General features: G+C 56.2%; 1 protein-coding gene across 2 annotated transcripts; it reads right to left on the bottom strand.

The window, feature by feature from the left end:
* Positions 1–1,258: 1,258 nt before the first annotated feature.
* Positions 1,259–9,122, bottom strand: NR1D1 (nuclear receptor subfamily 1 group D member 1). Of its 2 annotated transcripts, none has more exons than XM_055575957.1 (8): positions 8,392–9,122; positions 5,211–5,552; positions 4,842–4,930; positions 4,598–4,742; positions 3,605–4,242; positions 3,128–3,313; positions 2,429–2,639; positions 1,259–1,769 (listed from the first exon to the last, which is right to left on the bottom strand). In XM_055575957.1, exons 1-8 carry the CDS (start codon positions 8,420–8,422, stop codon positions 1,570–1,572), a joined length of 1,842 nt encoding a protein of 613 aa, XP_055431932.1. In that variant the 5' UTR covers positions 8,423–9,122; the 3' UTR covers positions 1,259–1,569. The 2 variants fall into 2 exon arrangements, with proteins under 2 accessions (XP_055431932.1, XP_055431933.1); XM_055575958.1 differs by lacking the exon at positions 8,392–9,122 and adding an exon at positions 7,310–8,381.
* Positions 9,123–12,745: the final 3,623 nt, after the last annotated feature.

The raw sequence follows: 12,745 nt of genomic DNA, 5'->3' as shown, positions 1-12,745 counted from the left end.
GTCTCCCCGTCCCTGCATCCCCACCGCCACGTCTCCATTCCCATTCTCAGCCATGCACATGGTGGAGAAAAGGCCTCCAAAAGGCTTGGCCTCTTGCAGGCACTTGGGAAACCCTCCCTACCCACCCACCCCCGCCCAGTCATATGAGCTGTGATCCCCCACTCCTCTCCGTAACCCCTGACCCCTCCCCCCACTCTCAGTGAGGTGGGGTGTGTGTGTGTGTGTGTGTGTTTTTCTCTGTGTGAATGTGTGAGCAAGTACACGTGGTGGGGGAGGAGCTGGGGGACTCAGGAGTGCCACGCACCTGCTCTAGACGGGCAGCCAGCCGTCCCAGTCCCTGCTTTGGAAGTGGGGGACAGGGCCCTCTTCTGGGGGCCATTGGTGCTAATGAGGGGGATGGCCTTGATGTGGGTGCTCAGCCTGCCTTCCCCAGTATTGGCCCGGGGCGCTAGGGCAGGCAGAGTGGGGGCAGCAGGTGCAGTATTTGTGGGAGGAGGGGCTGCTGGGACAAGGAGGAGGGGGCCAGGCCAGGACAAGGGGGTGCCAGAGCCATGACCACTACCCCGCCCCCACCACCCGCCTCTCCATCTCAGTATTCCCCCTCCCATCACTCATAACACACATACCTCATCCAGCCTCCTCCCTGCTCAGACCTGGGGAGGGTGGGGGTGGAGGAGCCCCTACCCCTTCCTCTGGCGGCGGGTCTACAGGGCTGGGAGAGGGCGGGGCGTGTGACACAGACACCGTCCAGAAGGGGGACAGCAACTCCTGCCCTGGGAGCTCCTGGGTGGGAGGAGGGGGACACTTCCCTGCAGGCGCTACTGAATGTATGAGAAGCTGGTGCTGGGGTGGGGGGAGGGGGGCTGTGGCCAGAAACAGGGAAGGCGGTAGGTCCCTTCCCCAGGGAGGGGTTGGGGCCAGTAGGGGTGACCTGGGGGCTCCTACTCCTGCCCCACGTTGACAATCAGTGTGTCTGTTATGTGCGATTTTTCACCCCGTTGTGTTTTGGGTCAGGATTTTAAAGAAAGATATTTTTATGGTAATTGTTGCTCGTCTATTTTACTATATATTTATGTAATAAATATATGATGAAAATAACCCCCTTGGGCACCCCCCCCCCTTAGACTTGCGTGCTGTTTCCCTGTATCCTCCCATCTGCTGGCAGAGTACCCACCCCCAAACTGACCAGATGGAGAGGTGTGCCCCCAGCCTTGGCCATATTTCCACCACCCCCTCCCCCTCCCCACAGAACGAGCACACACCACAGAAGCCAGCTCAGCTGTGAACTATTGGATTTGAGACAGGAATAGAACAGATCGGGGGGCTAGAGAGAAAGAGCGGGGTGGGGGGAGAGTGGTTTAAATAGGGGAGGCTGGGGAGGTGCAGTGATGGGGGAGGGAGGCAGGTATTTACAAGAAGGCTCGGGGGGGCCAGAGGCTCATCTTGGAATATTTTATAACAATATAAATAAGATTCTGGTTTGCTTTTCCTTTTCGTCTCGTAAAGGAGAGAGAAGTGCAGAGTTCGATTCTGTACAAGGGGGCAGCGGCGGAAGGCCGGCCGGGCGGGTCACTGGGCGTCCACCCGGAAGGACAGCAGCTTCTCGGAGTGCATGTTGTTCAGGGTCCGCAGGTCCGGCAGCTTGAGCAGCAGCTTGGTGAAGCGGGAAGTCTCCGAGGGCCGGTTCTTCAGCACCAGAGCCCGAAGAGCCCGCAGCAGCGTCTCCTGGAGCTGCTCCACCGAAGCGGAATTCTCCATTCCCGAGCGGTCTGTGGGGAAGACGACAGCAGTGAGGCAGACTCCCTGAGCTCCTCCGACTCTGACGAGGAGGAGGAGGACGCGGAGGTCTGCGAGGATGCAGCGGTGGCCACGCAGCCTCCCCCTGAAGCCCCTCAGAGGGCCGACGGGGAAGGGGCGGGAGGGGGAACATAACGCCCTCTCCCAGGCCCTGACCCGAAAGCAGGAGATGCCTGCAAACCAGGAGCCCAGGCTCAGCAAGGCCGGCCCCCCTCCCGCCCCACCAGGCCACTCTCCTTCCCTGAACAGGCCCAACAGGGCCCTGGCTCCCCCGCTGCTCTGTGGTTCCCTCTGCCTGGGACGCCCTTCCCCCCTCCTCTGCCTGGCAGTATCTCTGCTTGTCCTTTGAGGCCCCACCCGAGTGTCACCTCCTTCCCCAGCTCCCCAGGCAGAAATAGTTGTGTGTGCTCCCAAAGCCCTTGGTTCATGCTTCTACTGTGACACTTATCTCACTGTTTTATAATTAGTCGGGCATGAGTCTGTCTCCTGAGCTAGACTGTGTCTGAATCATGTCTGTATCTCCAGTGCCCAGTGCAGGGCCTGGCCTAGAGTAGGTACTCCATAAAAGGTGTGTTGAATCGAACTGCGTCCGCCTCCTCCCCGGTCAGGCTCAGGCGAGAGCCTGACCTACCTGCAGAGACGAGCACCACCGCGGTGAAGAGGCCCAGCTCCTCCTCGGTAAGCGCCAGGGAGTTGAGCTTCTCGCTGAAGTCGAACATGGCGTTGAGCAGGTCCCCCATGCCCATGGCGCCGAGCTCCTGCAGGCTGTAGGTGGTGCGGCTCAGGAACATCACCGTCTGGTCCTTCACGTTGAACAGCGACGCAAAGCGCACCATCAGCACCTGAAGCGGGGACAGTCGTCCTGGGTGGGGCGGAAGACTTGCCAAATCACCCCTACCCTTTTCTGAAGGGGTTACAGGTGCTGCCTTGGATTTCTCAGTCAAGACCAGGGCTAGTTTCTGAGTGGTCAGTGAGGCGGAGCGGGTGGAAGGATGGGGAACATCCCACTGGCATTGGAATCCAGCGGGCCTGAATCTGAGTCTCAGCCTTGTCACTCCCTGTGACCCTGGGCAAGGCCCTTCGCCAAAGTGAATCCGCTCATGCCTAGAACGGGGGGTAGCGCTGTACTCTGAAGTGTTATTTTACGGTAGCAGGATGTGATTAGACCCCGTTTGAGATGACATAAGTTCCGGCCATCCACAGGCAGGACTGGGTGGGATTCTGCCCCTTCCTAATCACTCAAGAGTAAGGTGGCCCCTGCCCACCCCAGACCCCCATTCTGCTGGCTCCTTCCCAAGGTCGAGAGCAGGGAGCCCAAATGGTCACTCACCTCAAAGGTGCCAGCCTTAAGCAGGGTGACCTGGTCGTGCTGAGAAAGATCACGGAAGCCGGGGATGTGCTTGGCAAACTCTACCACCTCCCGCACAGCGGGCGTGAAGCTCATGGAGAAGTCCTCCCAGATCTCCTGCACAGTTCGCCCACTGCGTCCATGCGGGTACATGTTCATGGGACATGCCTGGAAAAGGGAAGGATTTGGGGAGGGGAGTATGAGCCAGGCCAGCTCAGATGGGCTTCCCTAGCAGGGCTGGGCCCCAGATTCTGCCTGGGTTAGCATTGTGGCCTTGGAGCATGGGTCTTTCAGGTAAAGCAGCAATCAAATGCCAGGTGGAGATCAGGGTTTCCCAGGCAGAGCCCCTCCTGCAGGACTGAACATCCTCTCTGCACTTAGCCTCCATACACACCCAGCGACCCTGTGCTCAATCCGTTCTCCCCAGCCCCCTGCCCACCTCACCCCCAGTGCCCTCACCAGCAGAATGTTCTTGGAGTTGCCCTGCCGCGGACTGTTGACAGGGGCTTCGCCTTCGGGGGCTGGGTACACGTGGGTGGGGCACAGACGGTGCCCATTGCTGTTGGGCTGGTGGCAGCTGTGGTGGGCAGCGCCGGGGGGCCAAGGGGGAGGGTAGGAGGAGGAAGCCTGGCGTAAACTGTTCAGGGCCTCATTGTGACGCTGGGCGGCCATGATGTTGTCATTGGCAGGCGGGCAGCCCTGACTTTCCCAGCGATGTGGGGTGGTGGCCGGACGGTTGCCCGAGGCATGGTTGGCATTGAAGTTGCCAGGTGAGGTGCCCAGTTTGTCATGGGCATAGGTGAAGATCTCACGGTGGGCCCGGGCTACCTGGGATATCACATCCTCCACTGTGGGCTCAGGACTTGGGGATCGAGGAGGCGTCAGCTGCTGTGGGAACTGGGAGAAGCCCACCAGGGGTGAGGGGGCAGGGGCTGGGGGCGGTGAGGGGCCCATGGGGCCCGGGTTGGGGTGCTGGGTGGGTGGGGTCTCCAGTGGGCACTGGCTGCTCAGCTGGTTGTTGGCCAGGTTCATGGCACTCTGCATCTCGGCCAGCATCCGCTGCTTCTCCCGTTTGGGGATGCGCCCAAAACGCACAGCTGTGACAGGATGAGAGCAGTGTCAGGAAGTTCTCACGCACACTCACATGTTTCTCTTCCTTCCTCCTGAAAGGGCAAGCCCCCAAGGACTTGGGGTTCCATATCAAAACTAAAACCCAGAAGGCCACACCCATGAAGGGGGTTTTCTAAGCAGGGCTTGTGGTAGGAGGGGACCAGAGGAACTAACTGGGAAAGAAGTGTGTGTTTACCCAAGCCCTGATGAAATATGGCCACCCCCTCTGCAAATGAGACACACAGTCTTGGGACTTTTTAAGGGAGGGACTAATTCAGAAACCTCGAGTGGAAGAAAGGCGGAAGGTGCGGGGAAGCTGGCGGGGCCATGGTGCTGCCTCACCATCTCGAGACATGCCCACGGAGAGACACTTCTTGAAGCGGCATTGCTGGCAGCGGTTACGATTGATGCGGACGATGGAGCAGTTCTCATTTTTCAGACACCTTTTGTACTGGATGTTCTGCTGGATGCTCCGACGGAAAAAGCCCTGTGGAGCAGGGCAGCGAGTGAGCATCTTGGTCCAGGCCAAGATGTGTCCTGTGTGAGAGGGTCACCTGCCCCTGCCCTTCCCTCCTCCTTGCCTCACCTTGCAGCCCTCGCAGGCATGCACGCCATAGTGGAAGCCCGAAGCCACGTCCCCACACACCTTACACAGCAACACCATGCCATTCAGCTCTGAATGGAAGAGAGGGGAGGCAGGTAAACGGGGGTTTCTGAGTGGCCAGAGAGCTGGAGGTTTTCTGGGCTGGAGACTGGGTGGGGTGAAGAGCTGAGGAGGAACTTCAGTATCTAGGGGGCATTTGGATGACCAGACGGGGCCAACAGCAGCTGGTGCAACTCTAGGAGAAATCCCCGAGGCCTGAGTAGGCCCTGGAATAACTGCCACATGAAGATCAACTCCCCACCTAGACCTGGACACCTTCCCTTCCCCCAAATCAGCTGGAAACTGACTCACTGGTGATGTTGCTGGTGCTCTTGCTGGGAGACACTCGGTTACTGTCTTCCAGGGCCACCTGTAGACCCCCTGGGGGGCTCCCATTATAGAAGGAAGAAGACGACGATGACGACGAGGAAGATGAAGAAGAAGGAGAACCATCATCACCCAAGCTGGGCGGAATGCTCCCAAAAGAGCGAGCTGGGTCCTGGGTGAGGGAGCCAGTGGGTGATGGTGGGAAGTAGGTGGGGCAACCTTGGGTCAGGGACTGGAAGCTGCCATTCGAGCTGTCACTGTATAGGGATTCAGGGCTGGTGCGGTTTGGGGAGGAGCCACTGGAGCCAATATAGGTGATGACGCCACCTGGCAGGAGAACACAAGGGAAAGGGGTGTCAACTGTTGGGCACTCAGAAGTTAACCATGTGGCACCCCTACTCTTGGAGTCCCCAGAAGAGCCACAATAAGCAATTCCCCAACATAAACCAGACATGGCCATCCAACCCCTGCAACTCTTGGCAGGTACATTCTGCGTCTGCCTTGCGTGTGAGGTACCTCCCTAGAGGCATGACCTCTGTGATGCTCTGTGGCCATCTCACATATGTACTGCTCCCCCCACCCCCGCCCTGGATGCCTTCCTTTAGAGTATCAAACGCAGCTAATGACTTAATTGTCAGCAGCTGACCTGGGGATGGAAGAGCAGCTGAAAACCATTCATAATGCACAAGCTTCAAGAAAAACAGCCCAGCTGCCAATTTTAATACCAACACCATTCCAGGGATGAGACCATGGAGGGGCAGCTAGCCAACAGTGAGGAGAACAGAGGTCTTACAAGAATAAAACAATTACATTCTCTCAAAACTGAAAGACATCATCTCCAAAGGTACTGTTCCCCTGGCCTCCAAAATCAAGAGTCAGAATAGGCTCTATCTCTGAATCCAGGAAGGGCTTAACAGTATGAGCTGCAGGAGGTGGAAGTGAAGAACAAACTGTCCAGCCTAAAGCTTTGGAATTCCCCCTTCTAGATCTCTCCGCCTGGTGACAATGACCTTGGCTCTCTAAACCATTCAGGGACTTTGACCCTCTAGTTATATTGCCAACCAGATGGCCGAGTTCCCATTGCATTAGCAGGATAAAAAAGCGACCTGTCTGCCACACCTTTGGCCAAGTACCTCGCTTGGCTTGCCATCGGTGGGGTGGGAGAAGGGAGGATCCCAGGACACGTGTGAGCCGACACAGGCCATGCCACCGTGTCTACAGAGGCATGTCTTGCTCACCCACTGACACACACTAAGTTGGGCAGGGCCACCCTAAAATAGCTCAAGGTTGGTCAGGGTGAACCCAGTTCCCTGTAAAACAGTTGCACAACAGATCAGCTCCTACAGTTTCAGGGTTGAGGTTGGGGGATGGGATATTTATCTGGTGGTAAATGAACCTGACCTAGTTCAGCCATCCCCCAAAAGGAAGTAAGACTTTCATCCAAAGAGACTTCCAACCTGGAAGGAGGGGCACATTCAAGAGAGTCTGGTTTTAGATCTAGATCTACCACCAACAACTTGATTTGTGATCTAGAGGAAATCAACTCCCTTCTCAGAGCCCCAGTTTTACTTTCAGTGGGGAAGAGAAAAGAAAGATGAAAAGAGACTTTATATCCTTTCAGCTATGTTTCTGAGATCTAGTTGTTTTCGTGGTGGTGGTTTATTCCCTAAGTCGTGTGATCCCATGGACTGAAGTCCCCCACCACGCTCCTCTGTCCATGGGATTTCCCAGGCAAGAATACTGGAGTAGTTGCCATTTCCTTCTCCAGGGTATCTTCACCACCCAGGGATTGAACCCTGGTCTCCTGCATTGCAGGGAGATTTTTTACCCACTGGGGAAGTCCTTAGGAGGCAAGCTGCGTCTTGTTTCGTGGGGGAAGGGGTAAGAGTGTTGGCAGGACTAAGAAAAGAGATGCTGGGGAACAGAAGGAATTTGTATTGTGGAGAAGCTGACTCTAAAGGCGGTAAGGTGAAGTAGGTGCAAGGACAATAAATTGAAAAGGAGTGAGGAGAAAGCTAGATGTGAGGTCTCTTTGAGGAGTGTAAACATGAGGCCACGAGAGGTCAGGGATGACTCCGTCTTACTCTGCATCGGTTATGGCGAAGGGGGGCCCCCCTCCGACAAGCGGACAGGAAAAGGAGGCAGGCGGGGGCGGTGAGTCAGCCCAGCTTCACCCAGATCTCGGCGGGGCGGGGCAGGAGCCGGGCCCTCAGCCGGCCTCACGTCCCAGCTCCACGTGTGACTCTTGCACGTGGCTCCCCAACGAGGAACCCCAGTACCCGAGGCTCCGCCCCCTCCACTTCCGTCAATCGGGAGCAGTAGCCCCGCCCCCGTTCCGCCCCTCCTAGGAGTCCCGGGTCGGGGTCTTGGGCTGAGCTTCTAACACCGGCTGGGTCGGGACTACAAGGGGAGGAGAAGAGGCGGAGGGGGGAAAATCACGCGTTGCCGGGGCAACCGGGGGGCGGAGCTCATTATGTAACGGGGCCGGGAGGCACCCACCAATGGGGTGGCGGCCACGGCTTCTGCTGAATGAAAACAAACGCAGCACGTGGGCCCGGCTCTGCAGCCATGTGAGCGCTCCCGGCTGCCTGGGCGCTCTGGGTGTCCTCCCTGGGGCACAGCACCACTCTTGGGGCTCCTCAAGTGCCACTCCCTACTGTCACTGAGGGTTCCCCAATGAGATCCGACCCATTTCCCCAGTCCCTCCTGCCTGGAACCCGAGTCGCCCCTCTGCTTCTCAAGTTCCTGCGGACTCTGAGGAAGAGGAAGATTGTAAAGAGGGGGTCCTCTTTCCGAAAAGTCCAGGCATGCCACAACTGCAGCGGGAGGATAGAAGGGGGCGTTTCAGGGCACTGCTCCAAAACTCCTAGTTACTCTAAACTGTTCATCTCACCACACGTACCCACTCTCTCCATTCCCTCCTTCCCCGGGATCTGAGTCCTAGCTAAAGGGAGCTTTGGGAGTCTGAAGGGTGACGGTGGGGCGTTTCCGGGCGCATTCCCAGGCCGAACAACCCGCTGTGGAAATCCCAGCCCCATGTCCATCACTAGCAAATCCCCTGACCAAGGGAGTCCCCAGTCCCTTTCAAAGTTCCTCTTGTTCCAAGGCATAGAGGAGAGGAGACAGTGACATAGAAAGAATGATGGTAGCAAAGGAATCTTAGTACCTGTGTTGTTGTTCGAGTCCAGGGTCGTCATGTCTTCACTGGCTGACAGCGGTCATTCAAACTGGACCTTGACACAACTGGAGGTTACAGTTGCAGCTGTCGCCCCCTGGGCACTGGCCGAGGGCGGGGAGTGGACCCCCGCGGCTCACGATCAGGATCCGAGGCACTCTGCAGCAAGGTCTTGGCGGGGCAGGACTGCAGCCCTGAAGAAGGGTAGAACGCTGAGGCACCGAGGTCTGTTTTGCATGGGAAGAGCAGAGAGTGTGGGGGAAGGGGACGGAGGGAATCAGCCTGCAGTACTCCTGGCTAGAATGTAGCAAGGAGGGTCGGGTCTCTGCAGTGCACGGGGTGCCGCTGCCTGACGACTCCGCAGCGCTGCAGGGTATCGAATCTGGAGCTCCTTGTGCAAAAGTCCCACAGGGAGAGAGGCTGCAGTCAGGAAGTAAGTAGGTGATGGGGAGAAACAGGGCACCCAGGCGCAAAGAAGCGAGACGTGTGCCCTGCTACGTTCCCTCGGCAGCAATATTTCACTCTGCCAATCTCAGCCGCCTTTTGCCCCAGCCTTTTTCCCTGGGACAGAGGGCTCTGCGCAGGCGCCAGCAACCCAGGGTTCCCGGGCCGCACGCGGCACTGGAGCAGGTACCATGTGATCCCAGGGAGCGCCTCGTGCCCCAGTGACACACTTTTCCAGCAGCAGGCACGTTGAGCTCGGTGCGCCTGCGTAAAGCCGAGGATGTCGGGATATGTAGTCCGTTGGCAAAGTGGGCGGACTGCGTTTATTTCCCCATTTCTGCCTTGCATAAGCTCTTGCTGGAACCGGGGAGGAGCTGCGAGCCTTGTGGGGTGGAGTGCGTTGAAGAGTCAGGGTGGCGTGTTTGGAAAGCTTGTATGGCAGAGGCATGTGAATTCCTGGGGAGGGACTGACAAGCTTGGCGGCTCCCTGGGAGATCAAAGCTAACAGCCCCTTTCTGCAAATCTTGCAAACGTGAGGGCTTCACGTGATTGTGGGACTGACCCTGCCTTGAGGTTAGTGGCCACACTAGAGAGAGAGAGATGATAGGGGAGGGAGATAGCCCCACCGTCAGGAGCTTAAGCTCCTGCAGAGCCAAGTCCTGAGAGGGAAAGAAAATGTGACCCCTTTTGCGTTCTACTCCCCTTTGGGAAAGGAGTTGCCATAGGGGTTGAGGATGTCCCTGGGGACTCCCTGGTTGCTTATATGACACCATCCCACCCACTCAAGGAGACTTTGGGGTGAGTCATTTCCCTTTGTCTAGGAAATAAAAAGGACAAGGGAAGGAAACTGTGGTGAAAGTGTTTTGAGGTCCTAAAGTAAAAGGACCAGAGGTAAGGCAGGACTTGGGGGCACCCCCCCCAGCTCCACCCCAGTGCTTCAGGGTAGTATGGGTTTCATATGGGAACACAGAGATCATCTTAACCCCTATCCTTTACTGATGAGAAAGGCTTAGAAGGAGTGACTGGCCCAAGGTCAGACAGCCATTGCTGGTTTCATTTGCCTACCATCAGGCAGTGAGCTGACATGAAAGTGAAACATTGAACAGGGGTTAAAAACAGCCAGCATCTCCCTTCAGAGGAGCAACTCTACCCCACTGGTGAAAGCGGGTCTCCAGTGGAGGTCTATCATGGTTTTTTTTGTTGTTTTGTTTTTGGGTTTTTTTGGCCTCACCATGCAGCTTGTGGGATCCCTGACCAAGGATTGAGCCCAGATCCCTGGCAGAGAGCTTGCAGTCCTAACTGGACTGCCAGGGAATTCCCGGGTCTATCCTGTTTGAGGACTTGGGTGTGGGGAGAGCTGAGAACCTCTTCTTGAAGCAGCCCAGTGAACCCGCGCCACCTGCTGCTTCCTGCTAATCCCTCTTCAGTCCCACTGCTCCTAGGGAGGGTTTTGTTTGTTTTTTTGCACACAGGAAGCCCTTCCCCACTTGTTCACAGACCACTCCTGGGACAGCATTGATGGATGCCTGGACACAGCCATCAAAGAGGTAGAGAAAAGGAGGCGTGTGGACCCCGGGGAAGGAGTAGGCTGGGTGGTGAGGAAGTGAGTAAGCAGAGAGGACTGTGATGGTGACTGAAGGGGAGGCAGCTGGGCAGCTGGCCTGACCACTCGCTGACCCTCTGCTTCCCTGGGGAAGACAGATGGACTCCCTACAACGGCCTGGGATTTAGCTTTGTTCCCTTGCCCCCAAGAACAGTGGGAGAGAGAAGGCAGTGGGCTCTTCCCTGGGCTGCCCGAGCCCCTTGGCCCAGAGCTGGGAAGCTTCAGGACAGCGTGGGAGGGCCTGGGAGGGGCTAGGACAAACAAGGAAAGAGGCTTTTCAGGAAAATTTGGTTCTGAACTTGGCCTCCACCCCCTCTCCCTCCTCCCTCAGGGCTCTGGAGGGAGCCCTGGGAGGTGAGCTGCCTTGTGCAGCACTGCACGCTCTCTGTGCCCTTTCTGAGTTTCCATCAGAGCCAGGACCCGAGCCCAGGGACCTGCCACCGCTGGATTCAAAATCAGGGACCTTGGCGTGACCTCCAGCTCCCCACCAGCCTCAGCATTCCCTTTCGTTGCCCTGTTTAGCACCTACAGCTCTGTTTGCTGCTGTGGTGACCCTGCCCACCCCTTGTTCTGCTTGCTGGTGTTTATTCCCATGGGGGGAGGGCCAGGGGTCAAGATTCCCTCCCTGAGTTTACAGCCAGTGAGAGGGAGGAGGAGGCAGAGACTGCATGAGCTGAAATGCAGTCAGCCTAACTCTTGGCAAGAAGCTGGGTTGTTTTGCAGTCTGTGTGAGGTATGAAAGCGGAGGCTGGGAAGGAGGAGGCAAAGGAGGGGGGTTCCTTCTGGGTCCTCCTTCCTCTGAACCTCTTACAGGGCCCCTCCTTTTCTCCCTGACAAGTAACTTTGGGATCTTCCTTCTAAAACTGGAGAGAAGGAAACAGAATAATGAAGAGGCAGGATTCTCCCTTTGTTCCAGAAGCTTCTATCTATCCACCCTGTTCCTCTCTCTGTCAACAGCTGCTGGGAAAAGGACAGAGACTATGGGACTCAGAGCCACCAAAGGGAGGGAGAAAAGGCTGGGTTGTCTGGCCTTTGGGGACCTGTAATAGAATCTAGCTTTGGCCTCTCTTTCACTTCAGCCTTGACCTAAGACAACAGGTGTATATCAACATGGCCTCCGACCCTCTCCTGCCAGCTGGACATTCCAGTTCTCTTTTACACACACACACACACACACACACACATGTGCACTCATGCACCATATCTCCCATAGCCAAATTCAGCCCAAGAATTTGGACCCTTAATAAATAGTGCTCAGATAGAATCCAAGACCTGGCACAGCAAAGCACATCTAGCTCCATATTGCCCACACTTCTGCACAGATTCCTCAGAGTCTGAGATTCCAGACTGACCTCACCATTTAGGGACAGGGTGGGATCCTGTATGTGAGTGTGTTTCCAACTATGTCTTAAATTCTCTTGGATTTCTTTGATTTGGGGAAGACAGCAGAGATAGGGTAGAGGAAAGGAAAAGAGTGAGAGCTCTAAGCTCTGGCCCGAGTGTGTGTGTATGCGATCGTAGAGACTGCATGTCCGAGTGTATAAGCGTGAATGGCAGGAGTGTGCATGGATGTGTGTGTTTGATCCAAGACCTTTTCTTCTCATCAGTAGGACACTGTGGGTAACAGGACAACACCTTGTGCAAATCCTGGGTGGCCTAAATCTTGACTGAATGACTGACTGACTGACTGAGGAGGGTGGGTCCTTGCTGGAAACCAGGTCAGGCTTCAGTAGGTGTCTTCCTCCCCCACCCCTCTCTCACCGAGAGAACCATTGCCCCTGGGAAATAACCTACCTGCCCAGGTGATGCAAACCCCAAGACAGAAACTCTGGGAATGCCCTACACTCAGGCAGCAAGCCCTGCGCTGGGAGATACTCATTCCCAGCCCTCCTAGATCTTTTTTTCCTGCTCTCTGAAAGGCCAGCCAGCTTTCCCTAACCCACCCAGAGCTTTGATGTCTTGGGGAGAATTTCAAGAGAATGAAGTAGGAGGGTTAAAGTCTGAGTTAATTTGTTCTTTGAGGGAGATGGAAAAAGGGAGGGTGAAGTATGATCCAGAGCTGGGTTACATGGATGTGTTTTGCCTCAGATTCTATCTTTACCTCAATACTCCTTTTTCCAAGGAAAGGGAATAATAAATATGTACTGAGTACCAACTGTAGGCTTCCCCAGTGGCGCTAGTAGTAAAGAATCCACCTGCCAATGCAGAAGACCTAGGAGACATGGGTTCGATCCCTGGGTCGGGAAGATCTCCTTCAGAGAGCATGGCAACCCACTCCAATATTCTTGCCTGGAGAAT

Source organism: Bubalus kerabau, chromosome 4, assembly GCF_029407905.1.
Source record: "Bubalus kerabau isolate K-KA32 ecotype Philippines breed swamp buffalo chromosome 4, PCC_UOA_SB_1v2, whole genome shotgun sequence".
Taxonomy (NCBI): Eukaryota; Metazoa; Chordata; class Mammalia; order Artiodactyla; family Bovidae; genus Bubalus; species Bubalus kerabau.
This window is presented reverse-complemented; position numbering and strand designations above follow the sequence as displayed.

Excerpts from the sequence above, each read along its gene's own strand:
- NR1D1 (XM_055575957.1), bottom strand. The coding sequence starts at position 8,422 with ATGACGACCCTGGACTCGAACAACAACACAG. Across the intron at positions 4,243-4,597 it reads CGTGGGCATGTCTCGAGATG|CTGTGCGTTTTGGGCGCATC; the intron begins GTGAGGCAGCAC and ends ATCCTGTCACAG. Across the intron at positions 1,770-2,428 it reads GGTGGTGCTCGTCTCTGCAG|ACCGCTCGGGAATGGAGAAT; the intron begins GTAGGTCAGGCT and ends TCTTCCCCACAG.